At 41.3% G+C, this 26,906-nt stretch overlaps 1 protein-coding gene across 3 annotated transcripts in view; it reads left to right on the top strand.

The window, feature by feature from the left end:
* Positions 1–26,906, top strand: part of grb14 (growth factor receptor-bound protein 14) — a 32,960-nt gene that overhangs the window by 314 nt on the left and 5,740 nt on the right. Inside the window, exons 3-8 of one of the 3 annotated variants that reach the window (XM_083681497.1) lie at positions 7,737–7,951; positions 9,435–9,564; positions 23,464–23,620; positions 25,850–25,971; positions 26,213–26,287; positions 26,380–26,517. In XM_083681497.1, coding sequence (XP_083537623.1) covers positions 7,773–7,951; positions 9,435–9,564; positions 23,464–23,620; positions 25,850–25,971; positions 26,213–26,287; positions 26,380–26,517 — 801 coding nt within the window. In that variant the 5' untranslated portion in view covers positions 7,737–7,772. Of the gene's footprint in view, positions 1–7,621; positions 7,952–9,434; positions 9,565–22,909; positions 23,087–23,463; positions 23,621–25,849; positions 25,972–26,212; positions 26,288–26,379; positions 26,518–26,906 lie in introns of those variants that run through there. The other 2 variants (XM_083681498.1, XM_083681499.1) reach the window with 2 other exon arrangements.

Below are 26,906 nucleotides of genomic sequence, written 5' to 3'. Positions count from 1 at the left end.
TTGAGGTGAAATATAGGCTGTCGCCTACCCCCAGTCCACTGTTCCATCCCTGAAGTGCGTTGGAAACTATGCATATCAACCCTTGACGTCTGTAACGTTGTCAATTTGAGTTCTATAAATCCACCCAACGGATACATTGTGCCAACATATTGGTCTTTGCTTGAAATTGAAATTATGAAGCATCAGAATCATTGAATAATTTACCATTCGAAGACTTTGAAGTAATAGATGACGGTGCTTCATTCTTAGACCAATTCAGTTTCATTGATAGACCTAAACATTGATAAACTAAAATCATATAGACCTAATGTATCTATTCTTATTAATAAATGGTTATTCATGAGAATAGATACATTCCAGCATTTTTCGACGTTTGTAAACATAAACATTAATTATAAGCATATGCATGAATGCATATCAAGTAAGGTTATTATAAAGTGTTGGGTACTGTTGCTGTTTAAATATCCCTTGGTGTTGTATGCTTAATTATGTTCATTGCTTTTACTGTGTTTACCTGTGCACATAAAGCGCTTTGTAAATTTGTTTTAAAAAAGTTCTATACAAATGAAGTGTATTATTATTATTATGATTATTATGATTATTATTATTATTATCACTAGTAGATGCAGTATACTGTAGGCCTACCTCTATTTTTAATCTAGGAATGGGTTTGAAATGTATTGCTGGATACATTGCTCCATTTAAATTCAGCAAGAAAGTGTGTGTATATTTAGCAATTGATAAGGAGGCCTCTAAAATACCCACTTATCTTCAACAATAGACATGCCAGCTGAAACCTCTTCAGTCCTGGGCAGTATAACAGTACAGCTATGCGGTACAGATTTTACTCTTTCTCCTAGACTTGCACAGAGTGTGTTTGCTCGATGGTTGCATGCTAACGTTACATTATAGGCAGGAGTATCTCTGAATATAGATAGTGGTTGAGGACACCAGGCATGAGTCTGAGTGTCTAGAAGTGTCTACAGTAGGCTGTAATTATACCCTTGTGTATTCTGTCTGTCTCTTGTTTGCCTGAGTTCATGCAGTGAAATAAGAGGGCATGTGATAGTCACTTCAACCGGTTCCATGTGAACCTGTTATTTAGTGAGAACTGGTTTTACACATCCCAGTTCAACACATGAATTTGTCAAAATAATATTGATTTAACTGCGACTATATCACTGAATATGCAGTTCTATGTACCGTGAGTTGATGTGAATACCTGCAGGGACGGACTTACCCTAACCCTGACAACAAAACGGCCCTGGACTTGAAGCTGACTTTCCAATCCTAACCCGAACCCTAACCCACAGATCGACCGGACCACCGGGAATTCTCCCGGTGCTCCAGATAGCCAGTCCGCTACTGAATACCTGTCAATCAGTCATACAGCACAAAAGCCTTTCACAAAGTCCCACTGTATTTGTATATTTTTTTTGAAGAAAACAACATTCATTGAAATGCTAGATTGCATGGATTATCCTTTTAAAAGACAGATTATGGTTTAAAGAAAGCCCAGTTTACCTTTGTTTTACAATTCTTTGCCTCATTTGGCAAATCTGTTATCCATGTAGGCCCATGAATCAGGGTTCACTTAAACTAACATTCTTTCTCCTGCCTTAATATCCATGGTTCAAATGGGATTTGTAAAGCTTAACACATTGAGATGATATACTGCAATAGATTATTACTGACAAATGAATTATGATCATTTATCAAATAATTACTGTATTTTCTATTGAAATTTCTGTGTTTTCCTCTTTACACAGGATACAATGGATATGCAGAAACTAGCTTTGTAATTCAGATTTGTGAAACAAGACAGTAGGAAGGTTGAAAAGCAGCCTCAAGCTTTAGATTCTCCAGTCCATTTGGAATCACCCATGGTAATTCTGCACTGAGAAACTATCCCCCTGTTACTACTATACATACAGTGTCTATTACTTTCTGCCAAACTATCAAAAACTATACAACCATACAACTACGGGACAGTAATGGTCAACATAGGGAGATTACTGAGATTTAACGGATCACAGGAGAGGAGAGGTCCAGTATTAAGATTACAGTCTGAACTCACCTATGATGTCATTGGTACTGAATGCAATGTTATATTTCTTTTTCCATACTTCATCTCCCATGATTAAAACTATTCAGTTGATGTAGACGCAAACAGTGGAAAATCGATCATAGTATAGTTGTAGAGATACACGATTTGTAACCTGTAAAAAATATGTTTTGTGATCTCTCTCTCTCTCTCTCTCCCCCTCTCCCTCTCTCTGTCTCTGTCAGTCTATCTGCATATGTCTCTTTCTCTACCTTAGTGCTAGTATGGCCTAGTGAAATATTACCATACAGTCGTAGGAAACATTATATTTGCACAGTAACATGACCTGTTATTACACCATAGGCCTACGACAATAATCTGATTCTTGGATCAAGCATTACATTCATCTGGTTATTTAGCTGTGGAACTTATTGAGTTTCAGCAAAACTGCCGAGTTACATAAAACTGTTTTGTCACAAGGTTTTGTCTATTGTTAATCCAGCAGCATGAGGTGTTTTGGTCAGTCAGTCATGCACATAATGGCTCATACAACATTTTTCTCCAATCAACTAGATTCAGATGTCTTAGTTTGTGAAACCAGAAAGCACAACAGTATTTTGTACAACTAAGAATCTAGAAATAGAATATTTGTTATGATATAAGTCATGAGTCGTAGAAAAGCGTAGAATAGTGTATGATATTGTTATCGCTGCTCTCTCTTTTGCTTCGACAGAATATAAAGTGTTGGAAATACTGCTTGCTATTTCCATTCTGTGAGGTTTTCACTGGAGCAGCTGATGTAGTGTAGTGGAGCCAGCTGGGACGGGCACTGTGGTCAGACTGCTTAGTCAGTTGTGCTCTAAAGGTCAAATGAGTGAGATACTGTGTAATGTGTGCTGTGTGTTTCTAATATGCAATTATGGTTCTACGTGACAGTCTAAGAATAACTGTTTTTGCAGTTTCCGTAAGTGCAGTGCCACTTGAATGTGGGGCTGAACATAAAGCTGGGAGTGTGCCAGGAAGACAAATTATTGATGAGGATGACGATGTTTGCCAACACCTCGAACAAAAAAAATGTTGATCATAGATTTATAGCAGTTGCTGTGCAAACGCACACCTGTTTAATAACCTAGACCAAAACCACACAACATTGAATTAAGACAGAGGCGTTCTTTGTCTTTGCCAGTATGTGTCATAACTTATCTGTGACACTGTAAATACATTACCTGCCCAACTCTCTCAGAAGGAGTGGCTAACTTTGCAAACTCATATGTTACTCATACTGTAGCAGAGAAGTGATGCCAGGACGATCAGTCATTCAGAACAGTAGAAGAGGAATAAGGCACTAATAAATCACTACCAACAGGTTTGTGATTACAATTCCCCGACAATATCCTGCTCTGCTCAACACTATAGCTCTAAATAGAAACTCTTGAGAAAGTGTAGCTCCAAAGCTCCAGCGAAGACAACGTTGAGCTCTCTGACAAGGTCAGGCCAGGGCCAGACCGTCTTAGCAATGGATTGAGAACTGAGAGGGGATCACTTTCAGTGGGCTGCTGAATGTATGAGAATGCAATATGACCTTGGGGAAAGCACGTATATGGCAATGTTTCAGTTCATATACAGTAGGGTACGGTACATGCATTGAGTGGAGTGACTAGATGGGGGATGAAACAGGTGAAAATGCTATGGAATTGGCCTGTTCACTTTGCAGTAATACAACATTTGAGTGTGTGTGTGTGTGTGTGTGTGTGTGTGTGTGTGTGTGTGTGTGTGTGTGTGTGTGTGTGTGTGTTTGACTCCTACTCATACTCTACTGTACAGTACTTGCACTTCTGTTCACAGCTATGATTAATACTGGATTTCACAAGCTATTGTCTTGTGTAGGGACAGTCATGGTGGTAAAACTAGATGAGGTAGCACTGAGTCCTAAAATAGTGTTGGCTCTCATCTTATACTAATGTAATTAGAAAGCATTTGCATTGACTGATACCCGAAGAATGTGTTTCAGGCCAGGGTTATTTTTGGGCTGCCCATGCTGCCTGGCCTCAGTGTCCTTGTCTCAGTCACTGCTACTGTAGGACCTCAGCTATATTGTTTCCTCCTCTCTCTGTCTCTGTGTCTCTCTCTGTGTCTCTCTCTGTGTCTCTCTCTCACACACACTCTCACACACTCTCACACACACACACACACACACACACACACACACACACACACGCACACACACACACACACACACACACACACAGAGACACACACACACACACCCTCTGCTGTTATTGTGTACTGGTCAATGCCTACGTTGAACAGGCATGGGATACTTTTCCCATTCACCTTTATAGAGATTTTAGCAGTAGCATGTCAGTTTTGCCCTCTATTTGATTGTTTCTTGTTTTGTTGGTGTCATGCTTTGTGAGTAGGCTACGTCTGTCTCTCCAGAGAGAGGTCCTTTCATAAGATGGTGTCTAAGTGAAAAGGTAACCCAACCCAGGCAGAGCTGTGTTATTGTGACTGTCCTGTTAGACTAAGGGTTCTTTGCATGGGGAGTGCATTAATGGAGACACAGCTCAAGTCCATACAGATCTGTCTGATTTCCATTTCTTTGCTAGAGGGGCTGCTTCAACAACACTGACACAGGAGCCTATTTAGAGTGAAGCCATGTTCTGGGAATGGATGCTGTGTCAATCTCAAGAGTAGGGATGGGCTTGAGTGCTTGAGTACTTGAGTACTCGAACGGATGTTAAAACTCGATCTTTAACCAGAGGTCACTTTTTGTTCTTCATTACTGTAAATTCAGGCCATACTGAGTGATCTGATGGTAAGAAAAGGCAGAGCCATGATGAGCTGGATATTGAATAGGCCTTAACCTTTTTCTCCCCTCTCTGCTGTTATGCCTCTCCTTTCCTTTGCTCTCAACCCCTGTGTGCACACACAGATAACACATCTTTGCAGCTCCTGCCTCCTGACAGAGTCAGCTGTTACTCTAAAGTTGGTTGTCCTTCTGACTAGTTAGATATTTAGACTCATCGGCGTTGCTTTGGTTTATGTGGGGGGACACGTTTGAGAGTCTGGGGATCCCCAGCACATTTTTTTTACACAATGGTCTAGCAACCCACCTTTCCTCACCCAAATTATTAGCGTTCCATATTCAGCATCTCTAGAAATGCCTCGCCCAAATGCAAATACAAAGTATGTGAGAACCACTCAAAACACTCACTGTGCAACATTGGTCTAGCTAGGTTCCCAGAATGTACCCAGGACAGTACTGTACGTCCCTAGAACGTCCTGAGAACGTCCTGGGGGACATGAGTGGATAATGGTTGTAAGAACATCCCAATAAGTTCCCGGTTTGGTCCCTAATGATGTCGTAGAGACGTCATGGGAGTCAAAGTTAAGTAGACATGACTTTAACATACCTCCTTAAGAAGAGGTGATTTTGATTGCTTTATTTTTCCTTGTTTCTTTTGGATATGTCTCATGATCTATCTGATGCATACTGCTGAAAAGAACTGAATCTCACCTTTGCAATAATGCGAAAATGACGCCCCCAATATTGAGCGATTGACATGCCGTTTTAGAACTAGAATCTAGCAGTGGTAAAGAAAAGCCACCCGCTATATGACGGCCGCGGCAAGCGTGTTGGGGTTGCGGTGGCAATATTGTCACGTTATTGGAATCCTGTAACATTACAGTAAACTAAATCATATTTATATGAAATATCAGGGCGCTCTTTGGCAATCGCGAGGCTTCAAGCATTCGCTTGGGCCGCTTGTAGGCTAAGCCAGGTCTGATCCTATAATTTGGCTTTTAAATTGGATAACATTAAACTATTGGATAACATTATTATCACAAAAAGTGAGGAGGACCCATGGTTAAAGAAACCCACGTCCATGCACTAATCATGAGTTCTGATTCGGTGTAGCAGCTTCAGTACCTTCTATTAGGCTACAAATAAAGCAAATTAGGTGTCTGGATAGACTCCCATATTCGGCTGATGGTTTTGCTGATTGCAGAAAAACAAGTCATTTTTCCTCTCATCTCCGTTTTGTCTATCCGCTCGATATACACTGCGTAAGTGTTAAAGTTGCTGTGTATCTTTTTTTGTTTTGTTCTTGTTCTCGAGTATAATCATGCGAGTACTCGAACAGTCAAAACATTTCAAATGCCTATCCCTACTCAAGAGTATTTAGAGTGTTGTAGCCCACGAGAACATTTGTGGTGCCAGTGCGTGCCAAGGCTTACTAGGGGCCAGCTAGTGCTCAAAGCCCGGTGCTTCGAGCATATAGAACAAGCCCATTTGAAATTCCATAGCTGGCCTTTCTAGTCCTATATATTCTGCTGTTCGTAAAGTGGTGAACTCTGAGACACTAGCAAAGCATTTAAAATCCATTGCTTTCCCAACAGGTTCTGGTAATTTAAGCAGTTCAATTCGGTTGTTACAGAGAGCTAACTTAGATTATGCTTGCCACTCACCAAGTTGGCTAGCCAACTAAAGCACTTGGTTGACAATACACCCAACTGTGGTAAAACAATTGGTCAGACATAACATAGATGGATGCTTTTTGTTTTAATGTGTTTTTATTGGTTGTTTTTAATTGTGAAATGTTCAAGGGACACACTATTAGTTTAATTGATGAGTTAACTAATAGATTGATGAGTCTCACATTCACTTTTCAGTCCAATGAAGCCATTTCTAAGAAATTACAGTTTGACTATATAACTTTGCAGATTCACTCCAAACAAGTGATTGCTTTTTCATCCTTACTCATAAAATATACGTTGTGTTATTGCTTTCCTTTTAATACCAAGAGACAGTCACTTTTTCTAAGTGTTCACCAATGTCACGTCATTTATCTTTCAGCAGACAAAGTAAACTACAGTAGTAATGAAGCCAGATGTTCCCTTAACCACATGCAGTGAGTCAGTCACTATCTACAGTAGCCTCTCTGCTCCAACTCAGGCTCTGTTACACATTACCTTTCAGATAGATGTTATCATGTAAACCATCCCCCCGCATAGAGCCTGTTACAGAATGACACAGCCCACACCACAGCTCAACCCCTCTGTCTGGCTGAGATACTCTCTGTGTCCGTCCACATGCATGGGCTACAGCACAGTGCTGAGTTTAAAGTGCAGTCGGGACCTCAGTGCGAAGTCTGTGACAAAGGAACAGTTGGTTTTATAGTACTGGCTGCCCTCCAGGACTCATTACAGAGCTAAGTTGCATACCAACAACGAAGAACCTGTGTAAGTGTGCTTTTTGTGTGCAGGTCTGCTAGTTTTCAGGTAGTAGAAGAAAAAAAAACAGAACCAAAAAACAACAAAACAAAGAAAAAAAAAAGAGAAACATTAACAGCAAGAACAAAACAAAAAACACAGGCTTAAGACGCCAAGACCACAGGGACAGAACACATTTGTGGATTTTAATACGCCACTGTGTCAGAGCCAGGCTGGCTCATTTGGGAGTCATTGCGTTAAAAATAACTTTACTGTGGTGGATCATGTTTTGGTAGGAGGGATCGTTTTGCCCCACTGGGCCAGCCTCATGGGCAGCAGATGAGTTGGAGAGGCTTGTCTGTGTGATGTGCTGCCTGAGTTGTGAGCAGAGGGTAGCCCAGCCAGCTCTCACACTGTGCCTCTGCTCTGCACACACTCCCCAGTACCAACAGCTCGTCTCTTCTCTCTGCTCCAGATGATGCCTTGGATATAGCCGGCCCCCGCGAGTGATATGAATAACGCACTGGAAGATATACACACCTCTGGAAGCCTCGGAGAGAAAGCAGAGATTTTTCGGAGTGGGAAGGGTAATGTGAGTGGCTTTTCCAGCCCAGCCCTCATCCCGCTGCGTGGTCCTTTACTACCACCAAATGCCCAGCACAACAGGACAGCTGTCTGCAAGGGGAATAGGTATGGTTCATTTCTCATTTGGAGGTGGTGGTGATGATGGTATGAATGATCTTGATTGAAAACATCTCCTTTTTTTAGCAATGTTTTGATGAATGTTTTGAGATGTAAAACACACACATTATAAATGAATGTTAGTAGCACACATCTCTGCCTCTCCACCATGGGCATCAGTGTATCTATCTTGGTTTATACTGTAACTTACTACTTTAAAGTTAATCTTTAACATATGTGATTTGTGAGCTCATACAATGTGCTCCTCTACAGAAGAATAGTACCCTTTGTATTCCTAGGGCATGGAGGTCCATTTGAAAAATAACTGTAGACTTTGTACCTGTAAACACTCGCGGTGAACACACAACTATCAGTGAATAGTTCTACCACATTTTTGATAGTACACTGAAAGTACTGGACTTGAATCAAGCACCTGTTACTTTGCTGGTGGTAATTAGTAACTTAGTAACTGCTGTGTTTACAGAGCAGTCAAGGCATGTCAATGTGAGCCACCTATTAGAGCTCAAGGCCTTCATATCTAAACCTGTGTTACATCTTGATTTTATAATCTCCTCATGGTATTGGAAAATGCCTATGTAGATGCTTTTGTCAGCCTACCATTCCCACACAGGGCAGCCTTTTCTGCTTAAATTTGATGTGAACGGATTAAGCGGACATGCTTGGTGCATTTCAGACGTAAACAACATAACAGCCAATATGGCCGCTCCCTGATATCACAAACACGCTGCAGATACGCAGAAGGATTATAAACACTGTATTTCAGGTGTTGATTCGCAATGAATGAATAGGGAGACATGGATATATATATATATAAGAGATTTCATAGAAATTAATGAAGCAAGTTCATTATCTCGTAAGGTTAAGGGGGCTGAAAGCTAACCTATAGGGTGAGAAAGGCTCCCAAGTCCTATCTCTAAGCTGCTCAGTGCTGAGGGCAGCTCTCTATGCATTGTTATCTATCGTCTTATCAAATGTCTGTTTGTCTGTGTGCTGCCTGGGCGTGTCGTCTGCCAGAGAGGGCTGAGAGCAGGAGGGGGGCCGTGCCGAGACAGCCAGCGTCACAGTTACCCACGCCTGTGTTGTCTTTGAGAGTATCAACTGTCCAAGCATTCTGTACCCTTCTAATGTACAGAAAACACACATTCTCCACAACAAAGGCCTTAACAATAACTAAGCAGTATACAGCACATGCTGGCCTTGTTCTCAAGCTACAGTCAGGGCTATAAGATGTGAAATCTGATGTCTCAGGTATAGACGCTAAGATCCCATGACTGGCTGTAGGCCCTGGCAGCTGCAGACAGACAAACAGACAGACAGCCCCTCCAATCATCTAATATATCATCACAATGACATTACCACGGCTGCCTTTCACAGGCCAGATGGGGAGACTTGACGGCATATTGTTTGTGTTAGAAGGAATGGAGGACAGTCGGTTGTCAGTAAATGTTTTATGTTTGTGTTCTCCCTCCAGTAACAGTAAAGAAGGAGAGGAGTTGCAGGCTGCCCCCGTTCCAAATCCTTTCCCCGAGCTCATTCCCTCCACCGTCTCATCCCTCGTGTCTGAGTGTCTGTTACCCTGGACCAAAAGCAGTGCAACTCAGGTGAGGCACTTATTCTACTCATGACCTGGCGCACACACACACGCACGCACGCACGCACGCACGCACGCACGCACGCACGCACGCACGCACGCACGCACACACACACACACACACACACACACACACACACACACACACACACACACACACACACACATAATATATCATAATATAATGCCCCTGTTGTATGTTACTGTTGAAAACCTCAGGCGTTATAGTCACAAGACGAATGCCAGAAAAACAACCAAGACATGTGTAAATTGAAATTTAGACAATTTAGACGGAATTTAGGCATCCGTCATGTTTGGCGCTTGGTCAGTCTGGAACTGCAGGGCATGAGACGTGGAAACTGGTTGTGTGAGTAGGCAAATGACAAGTAATGAGGGGATGAAAATGCCATGTCAGCATGCTCCCTACAGAATGTACAGACCATGTGATTATGAGATCCTGACTTAGTACCCGGACGCACCATCAACAGCACACCTGGTCGTGTCTGAAAAGCCTCAGACAAGCTGAGGTAGTTTTTAGGGCTGCCCAGTCAGTTGGAGTTTTCAAAGCAGGATTAAAGACACACCTCCAACGGTTTCCCTGGTACTTTGTTGTTTTGATTCATTTATATTTAATCTTTATTTTTGTTCTCTTGTCAAGTGCTTTCAAGCAATTCTTTCCGCAATGAAAGCGCTTTATACATGAACGTTATTATGATGTATGTAGAGTATGTCAATGGTGGTTGTGGTAACACAGTACTTATGTAGGTACAGTACGGTCTCACTCCCACCCATGCTGTTACTTACCCTGCCATGGAGAGTGGTGACTAGAAAGGACATGAATGTGAAGGAGTGCTGCTGGCACTGGATCAGCTTTCACTCCTCACTGGACCCAGGGTCTCTGGGTCTGTTCTGCTTGATCACTCTACATGGAATTCCTGTCCTCAAGCCAATAACTCCTCACTGCATGCTTGTGTAAGAGCAGATACTGTACTGTACAGCTATCTCCCACCTGAAACAGAGAGGAGATCATAAACCAAGCCAAAGTTTGTTGATTTACCTCACCACAGACATACAGTACGCCTTGCAGTACACATGGACTACTTGAACTAACATCAGGTTTTTTTAAGATGTATGCCTACGACTGTTTCTGTTTTAATGTTCTGTAACCTGTCAGACTGGGTGAAATTAAACAGAAACTCATTTTGATTTTGATAAAACATGCTTTTCCTCCAGGTCAGGAGTGATATTATTCCTTCCACAGTGCAGATTAGATTATATTCTTGCCAAGGTTTCATCTCCAGGCCTAGTTTATGATCTATGAGAGTTTACAGAACTCATGCTCTGTGCCATGTACTAAAAAGGGAGCACATTCATTATGTTGAAAAGCTAACAATTATGGCTATGCTTTAGAAATGAATGAATTTCAAGACTGAAACTTTGCCTTCTGTGTAACAGAACAAGTCAGTCTGTGGCTGGTTGACCAAACCAGCCATTCCCTGGCAGTGGCTTTCTTACTGCAGGTGTTGATTACAGTTACTCTGTATCTTTGGGGATCAGGGGGAGAGGGTGTGTGTGTGTGTGAGTGTGAGTGTGAGTGTGAGTGTGCGTGTGTCTGTGTGTGTGCGTGTGTGTGTCTGTGTGCATGTGCGTGTGCGTGTGCGAGTGCGAGTGCGAGTGTGTGTGTGTGTGTGTGTGTGTGTGTGTGTGTGTGTGCGTGTGTGTAAGGGGAGCAAGGGGGTGCAGCTCAGTCCTCAGGGGAGGGAGGGGGTGCAGCTCAGACCTCTGACTCATGGTAAAGCCTGAAATTACAGTGCTCAGAGCTAACCAAAGAATATCAGCGGTATTAGACCTCGCTCAGCTTTTAATGAGTTGCTCTCAGCTTGTATTTATCACTCTCTCAGCCAGTCTACTCTGGAGCCCGTCATTGTGCGCTTCAGAATACTGCATGATTTGTAAAGGGAGGCTAATCAGATTGTTGCTTGTTCTCCTGTATATAGTCTGATCAGATGGCTGTAGCGTTTGATTATCCTTCCTCAGTGTAATGTCTTCACTCGATATGGGAGTCTCAAATGAGCCCCCGCTACCCGATTCCCTCCCTACTTGACCCAGGATTCACATTGGAAAATTAGAGAGTGATTGCAATTCTCTAATGCCCTCCTCGCTCTATTGTTGAAACAGTCCAGGGATTAGCATGGATTTGGCATTCTCTTTGGATGAGTGAGAGTGAAATCCTTAGGTTTCTCAGCGAAGGAGTAGAATGACACCTTCAGTGACCTCAGGCGTGAACAGTGTGGCTCCTTGTTAGCCCGTCTCAATGTGATCCTTACATAACCCTGCGGGCGAGCGCTGCTCTTGCACCTGACGGGGTTGACAGCCTTTCACTCAGCCTTTTGAGCTGCACCATTGAGGAAGACAAAGGGAATATGTCAGAGTGAACAGCTGATTATTTGTCACAATCCCAGAGTCGCAGGGTCGCGACCCATCCTCAGCAGCACTTGAGAAACCAATGACATCACTGCCCTCAACCCCCCTAGCCCTCTAGCCCCTGAACCCCATAAATGGGGGCTGCAAGATTGAATTGTTTTGTCTTAAAAGGTAGTCTTTCTCTTGGCAAAAAGTCTTTCAAAATGAAAGCCACATACAGTATAAGCCCTATATTATCAGCAAAGCAATGGATTAAAAACGGTGCTAAACGTCCCTGTTTTGACACACAGATACTCCCAAAAAAGCAACCAAAACACAACAATAGTGGTAAATTGTCTTGATAGGGATAGTTCTAGTGGTAATGTCACTAGAACTATCCACACTATCTGTTAATTACAGATTGAGCCACTTGTTTCTCTATGGGAGCCATCTGTTGACAGACAACAGAGATGACAAGGGTCTGTCCATCTCTATTTCATACGTTTTAGCAGTTTTTTTAGCCAATTAGAAATGAGGTTTCTTGTTGAGGTGCTTGGTTACATTTTTCAGTTGGTAGAATTCCACAGATCAAATCAGATAGTGATTTTATACGTATACGTTTTTCATCAGTTTTCTGATAGTTTGGTGTGGCCGGCGCCTCAGTGCTAGTTGCCGTGGCAATATCAACAGCCAGTGTGCCTGACTGACTAGTTTATTGGGGTTTTTAGTTTACTGGGGTTGAACTGAATGGGTTCTCTGAATTGTTGCGAGGCCCCATTGCTTGACATGGCTTTGTTTTACATGGGCTTTAAAAGCTATCCCAGTCGTGAGAAGCAGTTTGCCTGAGACCCTGTCAGCCCTGCATGCGTTTGCAGTGTCATGGTGCATTTACATAACAAAGCAGCCAAGTCATGACTGCCACAAACCTCTGTGGGTAAATAGATTTGCTGTCATCACATCAGCTTCAATACCACTCAGAGAAATACACCATGGTTTTGTTCTCTCTCTTACACATGGATGGGTTCATTTGTTATCAGTTTCTGTTGGGCACAATATTATTCCCAGTCCATATCAATTCTATGTGATATCTTATGGGAGACAAGAGTCTAGCTACATAGCTTTCTGTGTGAGAGTGTTCTATAGATCATGATATCTGTTTTTAAAATGGAGAGGAATGTGATTTAGTCTTCTAAGTGATATGAAGCAGAAGTTATGTTTGTCAAGACCCACTCAATATTATATAATAATTCCACATAATAGTTCCTTCAAGACACTTCATGAATATTGTACTTTTTTCAGTGTTTTAAAGTGTCCTCACTGATTATTGCAATCTAATAATAATAATCAGTATATATTGATTTTCTGTATATGGCTTTTGATGTGTCATGCTGGTAGTGATGGTGTTTGGCACAGTTTTTTTCTTCCTGTAGTCTGCGTATATCAAAGGCTGAAATGTAAAAAACACAGTCACTAAGTGGTATAATGGCAGAGAATAATTGTGAGGGAAGCTGTGTTGATATGGAGCAAAGTGAATCAGTATGTGTCCTATACTACCTCTGCTCCCTCAGCCATATCACAGGCACTTATGTGACTGCCTTGTGAAAAAGAATCCTTTTGCACTTTGGAGCATGACCTCAAGTGAGTAGCACTGGCAATGCCAGGGACATAGCTGCTAGCCTCCTACCATGTCTATGCAGCACCAAGGGCCCTCAGCAACACTAAAGCCCCTCAATCCATCCAACCATACTTGGCAGTAGCATTAGCAAGCTACGCTATGTAGATGCTATGGTTGTTGTTGTGGTATGGAACTTTCTGTATCATGTGGCCAACCATTGGAGAATGTAAAATCTTGATGTAGAGAGAGTCGATACACCTACTGTACTTACAGGCTTGTCATTGTTATTCTGTTATTAATTCTGATGGTAATACTGTATTACAACTTATTATAACTTATGTTTACTTTTCTACATAGTCATTTAGTATCCATTGTTGAAAGTTTGTAAATGTTGACTTTATCAAGAATTCTTCTATCCATGTCAATGAGAGTAACTCTGACATGGACACCAGAGAAACTTAAATGAGTAGATGTTCACACTACACGTCTGCTGAACGTTTGAGGTGCACCAGACTGGGAGAGTGGAGGGACAGTCATGTCTGGCCTCTGACCAGACAGACATCAGACAGACTCGGCTGCTTCCAGACAGTGTCGGTGTTCAGTTCACCCATATGACTCACAGGGAATGTCTGCACCAGTCTAAAGCTATCAGTGTCGTATCAGAAGGAACTTATACCTTGTGTACACATGTCTAGGTAGACGATTGATGGCCTTATGATGATGGTTCAGCCAACATATTCAAGTCAATCACCAGCCACGGACATGAGACTGGAATGGGGCACTATTTTCAAGTAACTGTAAAAAGAAAAAGGAAGACTATATGATGTGATTTTAAAGGGACAGTTCACTTCAAAATCAAAGTTTGTCACATGTTTTCAGACCTCAAAAGCAGTGCAGTGCTTCAGTAAGTGTTCACCCCCTGGACTTTTTCCACATTTTGTGGAGATTAAAATAGATTTCATTGTCATTGTTTTACACTGATCTACACAAAATACCCCATAATGTCAAATATAATTTTTTGTTGTTGACATTTTTACAAATTATTATTTAAATAATTATTAATTAGAAATAAGAAGCTGAAATGTCTTGCTGACACTCCTAAAATTAGCTCAGATGAAACAAATGTCTTCAACAACTTACTCAATAAGTTAAATTGAGTTCATCTGAGTGCAAGGAAAGGAACTGATGAGATTTCTTTATTTTTGTAGCATCCCTGACTTGAGTAGGAATCAATTACACACTGTGTGGATCAGGTTGTCACAAACTGAGTGAATGGAGAGGAACAAAATGCTCAGGAATGCTACCCTGAGACTTAAACAAAATCAACAAAGTTGAGAGGGGGAAAAAACTGTAGATGGGAGAACATGTTCCCAGTCACTCTCCAAAATTAGTCTGTAGACTTTCTATAGACCAATGTTGTAGAGTGACTGGGTGTATGTTATCCTGTCTATAGTGTTTGCCTGTCAGCCATTCAACTTTGTGTATTTTTATAAGTCTTCACAGGCATCAGGGTAGAATTCCTGAGCAGTTTTGTTCTAAAAAATAATTTTCCCTTTGACATTATGGGGTATTTTGTGTAGATCAGTGTCAAATAATCATCGAAAGTCCAGGGGGGGTGAATACTTACTGAAGGCACTGTGTTGAGACGATTTGTGTGATATGGGTTACAATTGAAATGCCTCGAGACATTCATGCGTTGTCTCCATTTGAGTTTGAAGGCATTCAATCATCTGAGGTCAGATACAGTTCCTCCACCAGCCCCAGTGTGTGTGTGTGTGTGTGTGTGTGTGTGTGTGTGTGTGTGTGTCTGTGTGTCTGTGTGTCTGTGTGTCTGTGTGTGATCCTGCCGATTGGTGAGTGTCAGGCCTGGTACTTTGACAGGGCCCGTGGAAGGGGGCTTGTTTGAACACAGCTCTGGTCAAGGCAGCCCTTTATCATAACCTGCACGTGCAAATATTGACACTCAAGCACTTTTCACCTATTTCATTGTTAAATTAAATTTATTTTTTATTTATCTTCTATTTTGATGAAAAAGGAGATTCCCTAGACGGCTTCTATTTTGATGAAATAGGACATTGCCTACATGTAGTATAAGGAAGTTTTGCAATGATACCGGGTTGGTCAAGGACAGTGTGTCTGGAGCCAGCTTTGTTATGAGAGTTGCGGAGACTCTGTTATCAATTTGGCTCCATTAACTCCAATTCATTTTACACTGTGATAACTGCCAGCGTCTGCTTGTCTGTGCTGCAACTCCAGATAAACTCAGAGTCTGTGGGTTTCAGACTCATTCTTTGTTCTCATGAGTGGAAATGCAGGACAATTAGAGTGAAGGAGAGGTGTGTGTGTGTGTGTGGGGGGGGGGGGGGGGGGTCTCTCATTGTAGTGTGTTCATATTTAGTCTAAATTGCCGTAAAGTACATGGTATGTTCCGGTCACTTGTGTTGTTAACTGTTTTTAATATACACACGGTGCATCACGGTGCATGTTGATTCTTCTTGTTGAACACAGAAATGTATATCTGTTAGTCACTTGGGTTATAAGGTTAATACTGTATGATCTTCATAATCATATGTGCCTTTACTTGTTGACATGAGTTGTGGATGTTTTGCACTTGGAGAGCCAGTAATATGTCCCCCGGCCAAACTGGGCTGTGTATGTGTGGTCTGTATCAGACAATGCATTTCTGGTTCCTTGTGGGCTGTGACCATTTGTTGCTTGTACATGCATTAGTGGGTTTTATGAAAAGAGATCTATCACTCCGGGATGTTTCTAGTCTTGTGTTCAAGGACGCGTTTCTGCTGTGCTTTAATACATCATTATGTTAGACAAGCCTGAACCTTCCAACAGAATTATAGCTATAATTATTATTATTATGAAATTCCTTCTTACCTCCTCTGTGAACTTGTCTTCCATCGCCATCACCATCAGAGTGAAAAGTGATGTCCATCAACAGTGAATTGGATAGAATGTTCTAGCCTGAAGAGTTTTTATATGATTATTGAGCCTAAAATAGCCTACTGTGGGACTTAATTAGATTTTTGACTCAGCTAAATCATTACTTCACACACAGCGCACTATTGAAATTTCTTGATTTGATCTGTAATTATTTATCTTCATCAGAGCATGGATATTGACTTGGTCGCTACATCATTAACTCTAATGCAAACAGCATTCTCCTTTCATAAGGCCCTCTTTGTTCATCTTTACAGTAAAACAGATGGGGATAATGAATTGTGGCAATTGTGGCTGTGGGAACAACTTGGTGCAGAGCTATTTTGAACCCCCCAATTCACACACGCAGCCTCCCACCCAACCCCAACCCTTCCCCCGTCCTCTCTGCCTGCCTAGTAGTCAGACCAAGTAGCTCTCAGTCTTTTAAAGCTGCTTCAAGCACATCTTGTCCTGTTTTTATTGCACATGTGTAAAATCATCCATTTGCTTTTAATTTACAAGCCTTCGGAAAATTAGATGATATTGTACACTATATTTGTTTTGATAAATATTGTTGTTAAAAATCTGTTAATGTATACATATTGTTCTGGTTCATTATGAAGCTCAACATTTCACTAACGTGTAATTTATGTATGTCTAATTGTCTGAACATTTAATTAACATTGTAGTTTTCCTCTTTTAGCAATAAGAATTAACTTTTTATTGCATGTTATTGTAAGAGCTCCACATTTTCTCTGAGCTTGTAGAAATGAGCAGATCATATCTATTCACGTTTGGGTACAATTTATCCAAAATGAGTTTCACTTTCTCTGACCTTTTCTCTATTCCCCGACACAACTATTTTTATCAAGTCTTGTTTGTCAAAAATTACATTCTGTAAGGGAGAGAGAGAAACAAACTTTACATTTCCAAGGACAAAGGAGGAGTTTGAGTTCTAGGACAGGACTTTTCTGTGTCTGTGTCTCACACTTCCAGTGTTCAGCACATACTGTACGATAAGGTGTATTCTGCAGTATAGCGTACAGAAGAATCACTCAGTAGATAGTGTGTCAGAGTTTGGGTCTGAATGTTTCCAGTGCAACATTGCTATTTGATTCTTGTAAAGACATATTTCATAGAATACTAGTATTTGCAATTAAAATATATGGATTTTTTTTCATCATAGTTGTGTACTGAAGAGAAGAGCATGAATTTCCATGCAAGAAGAGTCACCTTGCCTGCCATTACTCCACTTTGTCTTCAGAAGCGGGTAGGAAATGGACCTGGAATGTGCTCTCTTTGCTCTCATGTGCATGGCTGTTCTTTTTCTTTATTTGACTTATTTGTTATTGTTTCCATCTCTAAATTGTACAACTGAATTGAATTACTGAGACTAAGAATTCCAAAATGATGGGTAGAAATTCTGGTGTTTCCCTTGAGGCTTGCTACCTGTTGAGGGTCTTGTGTGTGAAAGCTGTCAAAGACCATTTGGTGCCCAATTTAGGCCTTTGACAGCATCCTTTGAATTGTGTTATTTTTGATCCAACACTGTGAACTACTAATATGAATACAAAACTGTACCGTACTTTAACAAGGCGCATAATTAGAACCAACCAAAATCTTAAGACCAGGGCCATGTGAAAAAAGTTTAGATATGACAAAGATTAAACATGACACTTGGAACATGTTGTGCTCAAAAGGGACAGAGGGGACTTTTGTCAAGAATCTTGAGCGTTTCATAATGGAGAAATCTGCATGGTGTCTAAAGCCCCGACCACACTGGTCCACTGTATCCCTTAATTACGGATTGAACCAATGGTTTCTCTATGGGAGTCATCCGTTGATGGACAACAGAGATGACAAGGGTCAGTACAGTACATGTCCATTGGTCGTTTTTTTTCCACGGACACAGTGTTCAGTTTTAAGCGTCATGCTCGAATTCCACGAATCAAATCAGATAGTGGCTTCAAAAGTATACATTTTTGTCAGTTATCTGACAGACTAGTGTGGCCAGGGCCTAAGGTTAGGGTGTTGTGGATTGTGTGTTTGGGTGGAGGTAGCAGAATAATCTGTTAAATTTCACGTTGGCTCAGACTCTAAGCACTAATTGAAATCGTTGACGGTTGGACAAGATGACTTGAAAAGTTTTAGCTTTGACTGGTAGTCAATGATACTGTAGCTAAGCGTAATTCAAGGATATGCTCCCCTTTGAAGATGCCAGGATTCTTTTTTCTCTATTCTCAAACCTCCACCAAAAAAATCTGTGAACCCATGACTGGGACAAGTTTATGCTATGCTGATATCACACTAACAATGAAGTCACTGTAGAGGTTATTTGGAATGCAAACCATCTGACAAGTTTAGATATGTGTCTATAATGGTCTGTAAACCTGTGTGACAAAACTGACACTTGAGTGTGAACCATTTCAAGGTTATATGTTAGGCGGTTGGTTGTTAAACCACCACTGAAGAGTTACAAGTAAAACCTCCACATTTAACATTCATTAAAAAAGATAGATATATACATATTTGACGTTTCGGCCTAGCTACAGTATATGGTGACTCTGAAATAGGCTACTCTTGGTTTGGTTTCATAATCAGCTTTAGTACCTATCAAAAACGTTAAGCATCTATGAAATAGAAGATGAGTCATTTTGTGGCATATTTATAGAACAGATGGTCACGCAATATCATACTAAATCAACTTGAGCAAGAGAAACAGCCTGCACAGGCCCAGGTGTACTTCTGTGTCCGTAGAAAAACAGTGTCCATCTGGAAGAGTGACTCTGGGCTTATCCAGAGATGTGTTGTAGTGAAGGGCACTGTGGATGTGTGGTGGTTGGTTCCACAGACACAGGAGGCCTGAGGCCACTGTTGTGCCACTCACAGATAGAGCCACAGCTGTGGGAGCAGAGTTCAAGGTAAAACCACAACACACTAATTGGTGAACTGGTCTCTGCAATCCTGTCCTTGAGATGAGAAGACTTATAGAACAGTTTACAAGCTATATTTAGGCCAGTATATATAATATGTCTGGATTTCTCCTCCCTTACTTTCCCCATCCTGTCTTTATTTTGTAGTTTATTGAGAGAGAATGTTGAAATCCAGCACATCGTGTTCCATTCCGCTCTGAATGAGGTACAACTTGTACAGTACGTTCAACAACAGGGCCAGTAAGGGGAAGCACTGGAGGTACGTAGACACTGGGCTGCAGTAGTTAGTCTTGAATCCTAGCTCCTAGCATTGCCTAGCTCTGTCATCACCATTATCACTGTTGCCCAACTCCTATCTTATTTCCCTCAGCCCACTCCTCTGTCAACTCCTGCACACTGTGTCATTGTTTTAAGTCCCACAGTTACAGAACCACAGTGATTATCTCAAGTTAATCGCGGACACACTTCACATTTACTTTGGACTGAAATGCACTCTGGTATTTAGTTGCACAGGCTGGGTTGCCTGTGTAGTGGAGGTGGTTTGGAATCACGCTCTCATGATGAGGTAGTCCTGCCTGAGACATTTCAACTCAAATGTGGCACTCAGACCATGAGGATGCCCTCTTGGCCTAATGGTAGATGATTTGCTCTCCCATGTGGGAGACCCAGGTTTGAACCCTGCCCATTGCACCTGCACTGCATTTTACTTAAATGGAGACATTAAACAGCACTCCTCTTCAGGATATTTTTAAGGGGCATGCTTTAATTTAGTATATTGTATAATGAAAGGCTGGTTAATTTGAAAAAGGTGTCTTAAGTGTGTCTTAAAACCTTAAAAGGTTCTAAAACCTCTATAACTGCACAGTATATGCAGTATACATATAGTATGTCATGTTTTGGCAGACATAGTTGGACTGTTGAAATAAAAGCAAGTGCAAGTCTGCACATGGAGAAGGTCTCCCTAATGAATGCAGCTCTTTGTACTCACTGATACAGGCAGGAGTGGTTCACTGCAACATTTTACCTGGCCGTCTGTTCATTAGACTCTGTGTTTCAATGATTTATCATGGGATAATGCAAGTAGTCATTTCACCCCTCGTTAAAACATCCAACTGATAAAAAGAATGTTCAAATAATAAGAGCCGCAGTAAAATAATGGTGGGTCAAAAAGAATAAGAGATGAATGAACAATGTACTTTATTACTTTTGTGCAATATCTTTTACAGTGCCGGCAAGCTTGTAATTCCAGAGACGATTGTAGTCAGTGTTGTTCATCGAAGGACACCAGATGTAAAGAGGGATTCATTCAGATTGACTTAGCACTTTCTTTCTTACTTATGAACCTCTTCTGCAGCATCTGCAAAAAAGAGAAGAGTACTAAAATAAGATACTAAAAGGGGAGAGAGCCATAATCATTTCTCACTGTTAAATGTATTTTTAAGTACCTCATCAAATATTTGTTGAAAGACCTCAGAAGGTGATAGACATATATATGAACGGAGAGATACTCACTCTATATCCAGCTTGGCTAATGAGAATATGAAAGCATAACTTGTTAGATACAGAGGCAAACTGCATGCAGTGTATACACTCACCGAGAACTTTATTAGGAACACTATACTAATACTGGTAGGGCCTCCCTTTGCTCTCAAAACAGCCTCAATTCTTTGTGGCATTGATTCCACAAGATGTTAGAAACATTCCTTTGAGATTCTGGTCCATGATGACATAATTGCATCACGCAATTCCTGTGCTTCAGGTGCACTTTCAAGCTGTGAATCTCCCGTTCTACCACATCCCAAAGGTGTTCTATTGGATTCAGATCCGGTGACTGGGAAGGCCACTGAAGAACACTGAACTCATTGTCATGTTCATGAAACCAGTTTGAGACGACTTTTGCTTTGTTACATGGTGCATTATCATGCTGGAAGTAGCCATTAGAAGATGGGTAAATTGTGGCCATGAAGGGATGCACATGGTCAGCAACAATATTCAAATAGGCTGTGGCATTCAAGCGATGATTGATTGGTATTGACAGGCCCAAAGTGTGCCAAGAAAGCATTCCCCCCACCATTACACCAGCTCCACCATGAGAAGGTGTACAGGTGTTCCTAATAAAGTGTTCAGTGAGTGCATATGACTGCATGCAGCTCTCTATTAATCTTTCTCAGAAAACAATGACTTCAAATGTCTACATGCTGTATGGTTTGTATGCTTTATTGAATGGTTTTATGATACGAATTTAAATCACTATAAAATGACTTCTGACATCCAACTGGCAAATAGTCAAAGCTAACAGTGAGTGTAAAAGCATTATTTTCAGTTAAATTGTGCTGAGTAACATCAACCCAACATCTGCAAGACTAATGCACTAAAAGGCTTCTTCACCTTCTCACAAACCCTGCCCTGTTCCTCATGAAACACGATCCTTCAGAGATTTGATTTGGCAAATTTTCAGGAAGTGACTTCCACACAGGGACACAACTGGAGTCCTGCCGAGCTGCATTTTCCACAGCCTGATTTAGAGGGTTATTCATGCTTTCTTCCACCCCTTTTCTGCTACCATTTACACACTTGAAATGCATCTTTTACACTGTGCCTAAAAGTGCTTTTTCGCTTTGGACTTTTCATTTCTCTAATCTAATTTGCACCATATATGTGTCGTGCAACATATGGCATTATAACCGTGTCTTATTACTAGCCTGTCTGTACTATACAGGAACATTGGCAGATAGAAGTAATCTGGGTAATGCAGTCCCTTGGCTTTTGTTATGTGCCTGCAAAGGGAGATCCTTCAGGGGTTTTTTGTCTTGTAAATCTCCACACTGACTGATTAAACACTAGATGGTTTACTTCATTGAGGGGTGATGTCATAGCTGGAGGCTCTCATTCGCTGCTGGCTCCTTAAGGGTACTAACCCCAGCCCTGCTGGAGCGCTCTGACCTCCTTTCTCTCCACAATAGAGGGCTGGCTTGTCCTGCCCCGCCGATCCGCCTTAAAACCAAGATCCAGGCTCACAGAGAAAGAGCCCAGGCAGCCAGTTTATCTTAACTGTGTCTCTCTCCCTCCCTCTCTCCCCGCCCACCTCTGTCAACTTTAGACAGAGTTGACCCAACTAGCATTACATTTAACCAGCACCTTTGTAATTGCTCTGTGAGCTCACGCAGGGCTTTCTGCTGGGAGCTCTACTTGCCATGGGTGTGTGAATGTGAATAGGGAGGGGGAGCCAGCCTTGTGACTCTCTTTTTTTTTTTTATCCTCCTGTGGAGCAGACTGATCCTGGCCTCTTTTAGTTAGGAAAAAGGTGGCAGGTGATTGGGCAGAGCCCTGGTGACATATATCTGTGGAGTCAGGAAAGCGCTGTGCGAAGAGGCAGTGCCGTCTAATTACCTCATTTTAGCTCCACTGCAGTAGAGTGAGGGAGCGAGAGAGAGAGAGAGGGAGAGAGAGAGAGAGGGAGAGAGAGAGAGAGGGAGAGAGAGAGAGAGCGAGCGAGGGCTTGTCGCTTCCAAGCTGACACTCGCTGCGTTGTCTGATGCATGTTTCTATGTTCCTCTCAAAAAGCCTCTTTTACAATGCTGTGCACTCAGCCCTATATAGGCTGCAGAGCTAGCCCAGATTCACAGGTCTGCTTGGCACCAAACAGAGGGGTAAGTTGGAATGATAGATGGATTTATTTGTATATCCTTTTTTGATGTTTTATTGTGATATTGCAAAACAGTCTTGTTTCTCTGTGAGCCACAGACCTATAACATAGATGCAAAATAAAAACAAAGGTCATTTGAGCTATACTACTTTGTCAAGGATACGTGGACCAACTGACTGACTTTTGGGTATTTTGTGTGAATTTGGTGCTGTGCTGTACATATGCGGGCTGAACACTTATGGAGGTCGAGGTGTCATGGACACGTGTTATGATGTGAAAATAGATGCCTCATACGATATCCTAAGAGGCTTAAGAAACATTTCAATATCCCAAATATTTTGGATAACTCTTCCTAACGATTTCATTCCATTTTCTTTGCAGGTAATCAAAGTGTACAGTGAAGACAACACAAGCAGAGCAGTAGAGGTCCCCACTGACATCACGGCCAGGGACATATGTCAGCTGTTTGTCCTGAAGAACCATTGCATTGATGACCATAGCTGGACACTTTTCGAGCATCTCTCCCATTTAGGCATAGGTAAGAGTTTCTTTCCAGTTTGTCATCTTGTATTCTGCGTAGTGATTATGCACTAGGCCTAAGTGTTTGAAGAGTCCTGAGAAAATAATTCTGATTTGTTGACTGTCAGGTTTTTCTACATAGAGTACAGTACACGTTTTACGCTTTTTTACATTGCTCAAACTGATGCTAATATGTGTAGGTCCATAACACTACGCATCGGACATTCTAAAGATGAATCACCAATGGGATCACTGTATCAACAAGAGTATTAGTCCTCCAGTGAAACGTGGTTAAAAAACACAGTAGTCTCATCACTACTGCAGTGCACTTACGCTCCTCTAATGAGCGTGAATGGATGAATGACACCACAGGTTGGTTTACAGTAAGCAGTGAAGGGTTAATGTTCAGGAGCAGTGATGCCAATCACAGAGGAAGATTTTCTTCACACTGTTGCATACATTGCGTAATTCACCCATCTGTGCTCTCCCTAATTTCATTCTATCTGTCAGCGTCTTTTAGAGAAATATGTGCTGCTCTCATTCAAACAGTACCTTAAAGTGTATGTTGAAGTCTGCACTGCTCCCCTGTTTCTGTCCTTTTTTATGTCTGTAAATGGTATAAATTATAAACAATTATAAGGTAAATTACAGTATAATTGTGAAATTAATAATTACATTCCTCCTCATATGTCATCATTATCCGTGATGAATGTTGAGTAGAGTAGTAAAGCAAATGCCTCAAATTAAACGTGTTTCATAAAATGAAATGAATGTAGCTCCTACTGTGTCCAAATTATCTTAAAGTAAATGATAGCAAAAAAAAAATCACAAAATATTAATTTCACAAAAGCTCAAGGCTGTTTTGCCATGGAACAATCACTGAATTCTAAGAACAAGGACTGTATTATGATATCTGTGGGCACAATTATGCTACACCATATTTATAGATGAGCACTTGGTTGACTGCCTTTCCATTATCTCAACACAACACAACACAACACAACACAACACAACACCACACAACACAACACAACACTGAGTTCCGCTCAGCCTTGAGAGCCCTTTGAACTTCTGCTCACAGTCAAACTAACAGTCACTAGCCTGATTCCCTCGTCATCTGGATGGAATCAACTGCTTGTTCCCCTGTTGTTGATATACAGTACTGTTGAGTCGCTTTGTGTATCTGCTTTTTCAGAGTTTGGAATTAATGAAGTGCTATGCTCAACTTGAGTTCTGAATTCTTGCATTATTCATTCAGTCTGTATCTGTGACCCCTCTCACGGCTGAATGTAGTGCTTGTGTGATTCCCATGGGGTGATCGGATGCTTTTTTTAGACATGGGATGAGAGCCACTGGTGAATGTATGCGTATCAACAGAGACCGATGGTGAAATACAGTCGTTGTGTTATTGGCTGTAATACACCCTAAGGGTTGTGGTTTGACCAGCTTGGCTTGGATGTGGTCATACTATGAAATCAGTTCCAACACTGTTCCAGATGGCTGCCTGCAAACAGCAGGATTCCACTGATCCAATAAATATTCATTTTGGGTTTCAAGGAATTGAGTAATGTTCAATAATACAAGAGAAATAATGGCCATGGACCCAGCAGTCATTATACCCTCTACAGGTTACTTATTAACAATCTATCTAAAGGTTGTAATAATTAATCTGTATGGCATAATGGCACATGGCTATGTGACACTTGTCTCTATGATGCCAGTCTGATTGTACAGTAGTGTGTGGGCGCGAGTGTATGATGTTGTTGTTATGAACCACTATAACTACTGTAATATCTATAATGAAAACCGATTATACTGTAGGTTTATAATGCTTATGCTCTCTGAGAGTTCCTTTGTTGTCAGATTGATCTACCGATCTACTGATAACCTTATTTTAAACCTTGATTCTGTATTTCTATGAGCTGGTACTGTGGAAGGAACCTGGTGCGATCGTTTTGTCTTCCTCACCTCTCTCTCACTTCTATCCCCTCCTCGTTCATGTTCTACTCATGTGGTCATTAGGCCCTCTTACTTCAAAGAATTACACACAATTGGGTAACAAGCTGTTTCCAAATGGTACACAGTGCTTGTGTGAAAGAATTAGTGCCAAACAAACCAAAGTGTAATTAATATGTAATTATTAGGTTTATACCATGTAACCTCTATGTACATGTACTGTAAATACCTGGTTCACCGCAGACTGTAAAAAAAGCACAACCGTATTGACTGTCTTTTCTCTTGTGTTCAGAGAGAACCATAGAAGACCATGAATCTGTTATGGAGGTGCTGTCTGGCTGGGGCATGGACACGGAAAGTCGGCTATATTTCCGGAAGAACTTTGCCAAATATGAATTCTTCAACAAACCCCTGGTAAGTAGATTGTGGAATGTTGATTTAGGCTGTTTCTGTGTTGTCCTTTTTTTATATACATTATTTATTTATTGTTGTATTTTGTGTTGCAAAATGTACCCATAGTACAGTGTCTTCCTGCTTTTTTGTCTATGTATTCCATAGCATCATCTTCTCTATGCACTCAGCTGGACCAGTAAGTGACAGCAGAAGTAAAAGACCTTGAGTGTTGTTATGACTGATGTTGTTTTCATATTGGTAGGATTTTTTCCCAGATCACATGGTGTCCATATCCAGTGAAACCAATGGGATGATGAATCATTCTCAGCTTATACAGGTATACACTTTGTGCAACCATACACATTTTATAGTTAAGGTATAGAATTCCAGTTGATTGCGTTTTTTATGGACTGTTTTATGGTCCTTCAGACTTTTCTCAACTCGAGCACTTGTCCAGAGATCCATGGCCACCTCCATGCCAAAGAGCAAGGCAGGAAGTCCTGGAAGAAGTTCTACTTTGTCTTGAGGAGGTCTGGTCTCTACTTCTCCAACAAGGGGACTTCAAAGGTCAGTAAAGAGCATTGATACATAGCTTAATCATCTACATTTAGTTTGTTTGTGGTAAAAAAAAAAAAAAAAGTTTAAAAGGTGGTGTTAGATTTTTTGTTGCATCTCACATGCTTGTCGGTAATGTATTGACATGGTATTGTAGGTATTGATATCTACAGAAGTGTAATAGCTTTAATATGGTATTTAAATCTGGGTAGAATGGAACTTATTTGACCGGCTTATCTACCGTACGGGATCATAGATCAGTCTATGCACAGTGGGCCTGAATGTGCCTGTGTGGTTTGGTGGGGAGTCTCTCTCTATTGTCCCCTGTATGGTAGAACTGGTTGTGCTAGATTTCCCTAAGGTCAGCTGGCATGCCAAGCCAAGGGAGTAAAGGGACTGAG

This window comes from Argentina silus (assembly GCF_951799395.1).
Source record: "Argentina silus genome assembly, chromosome: 12".
Taxonomy (NCBI): domain Eukaryota; kingdom Metazoa; phylum Chordata; class Actinopteri; order Argentiniformes; family Argentinidae; genus Argentina; species Argentina silus.
Note: the sequence above shows the minus strand (reverse complement) of the source record. Positions and strands in the feature narration are given on the sequence as shown.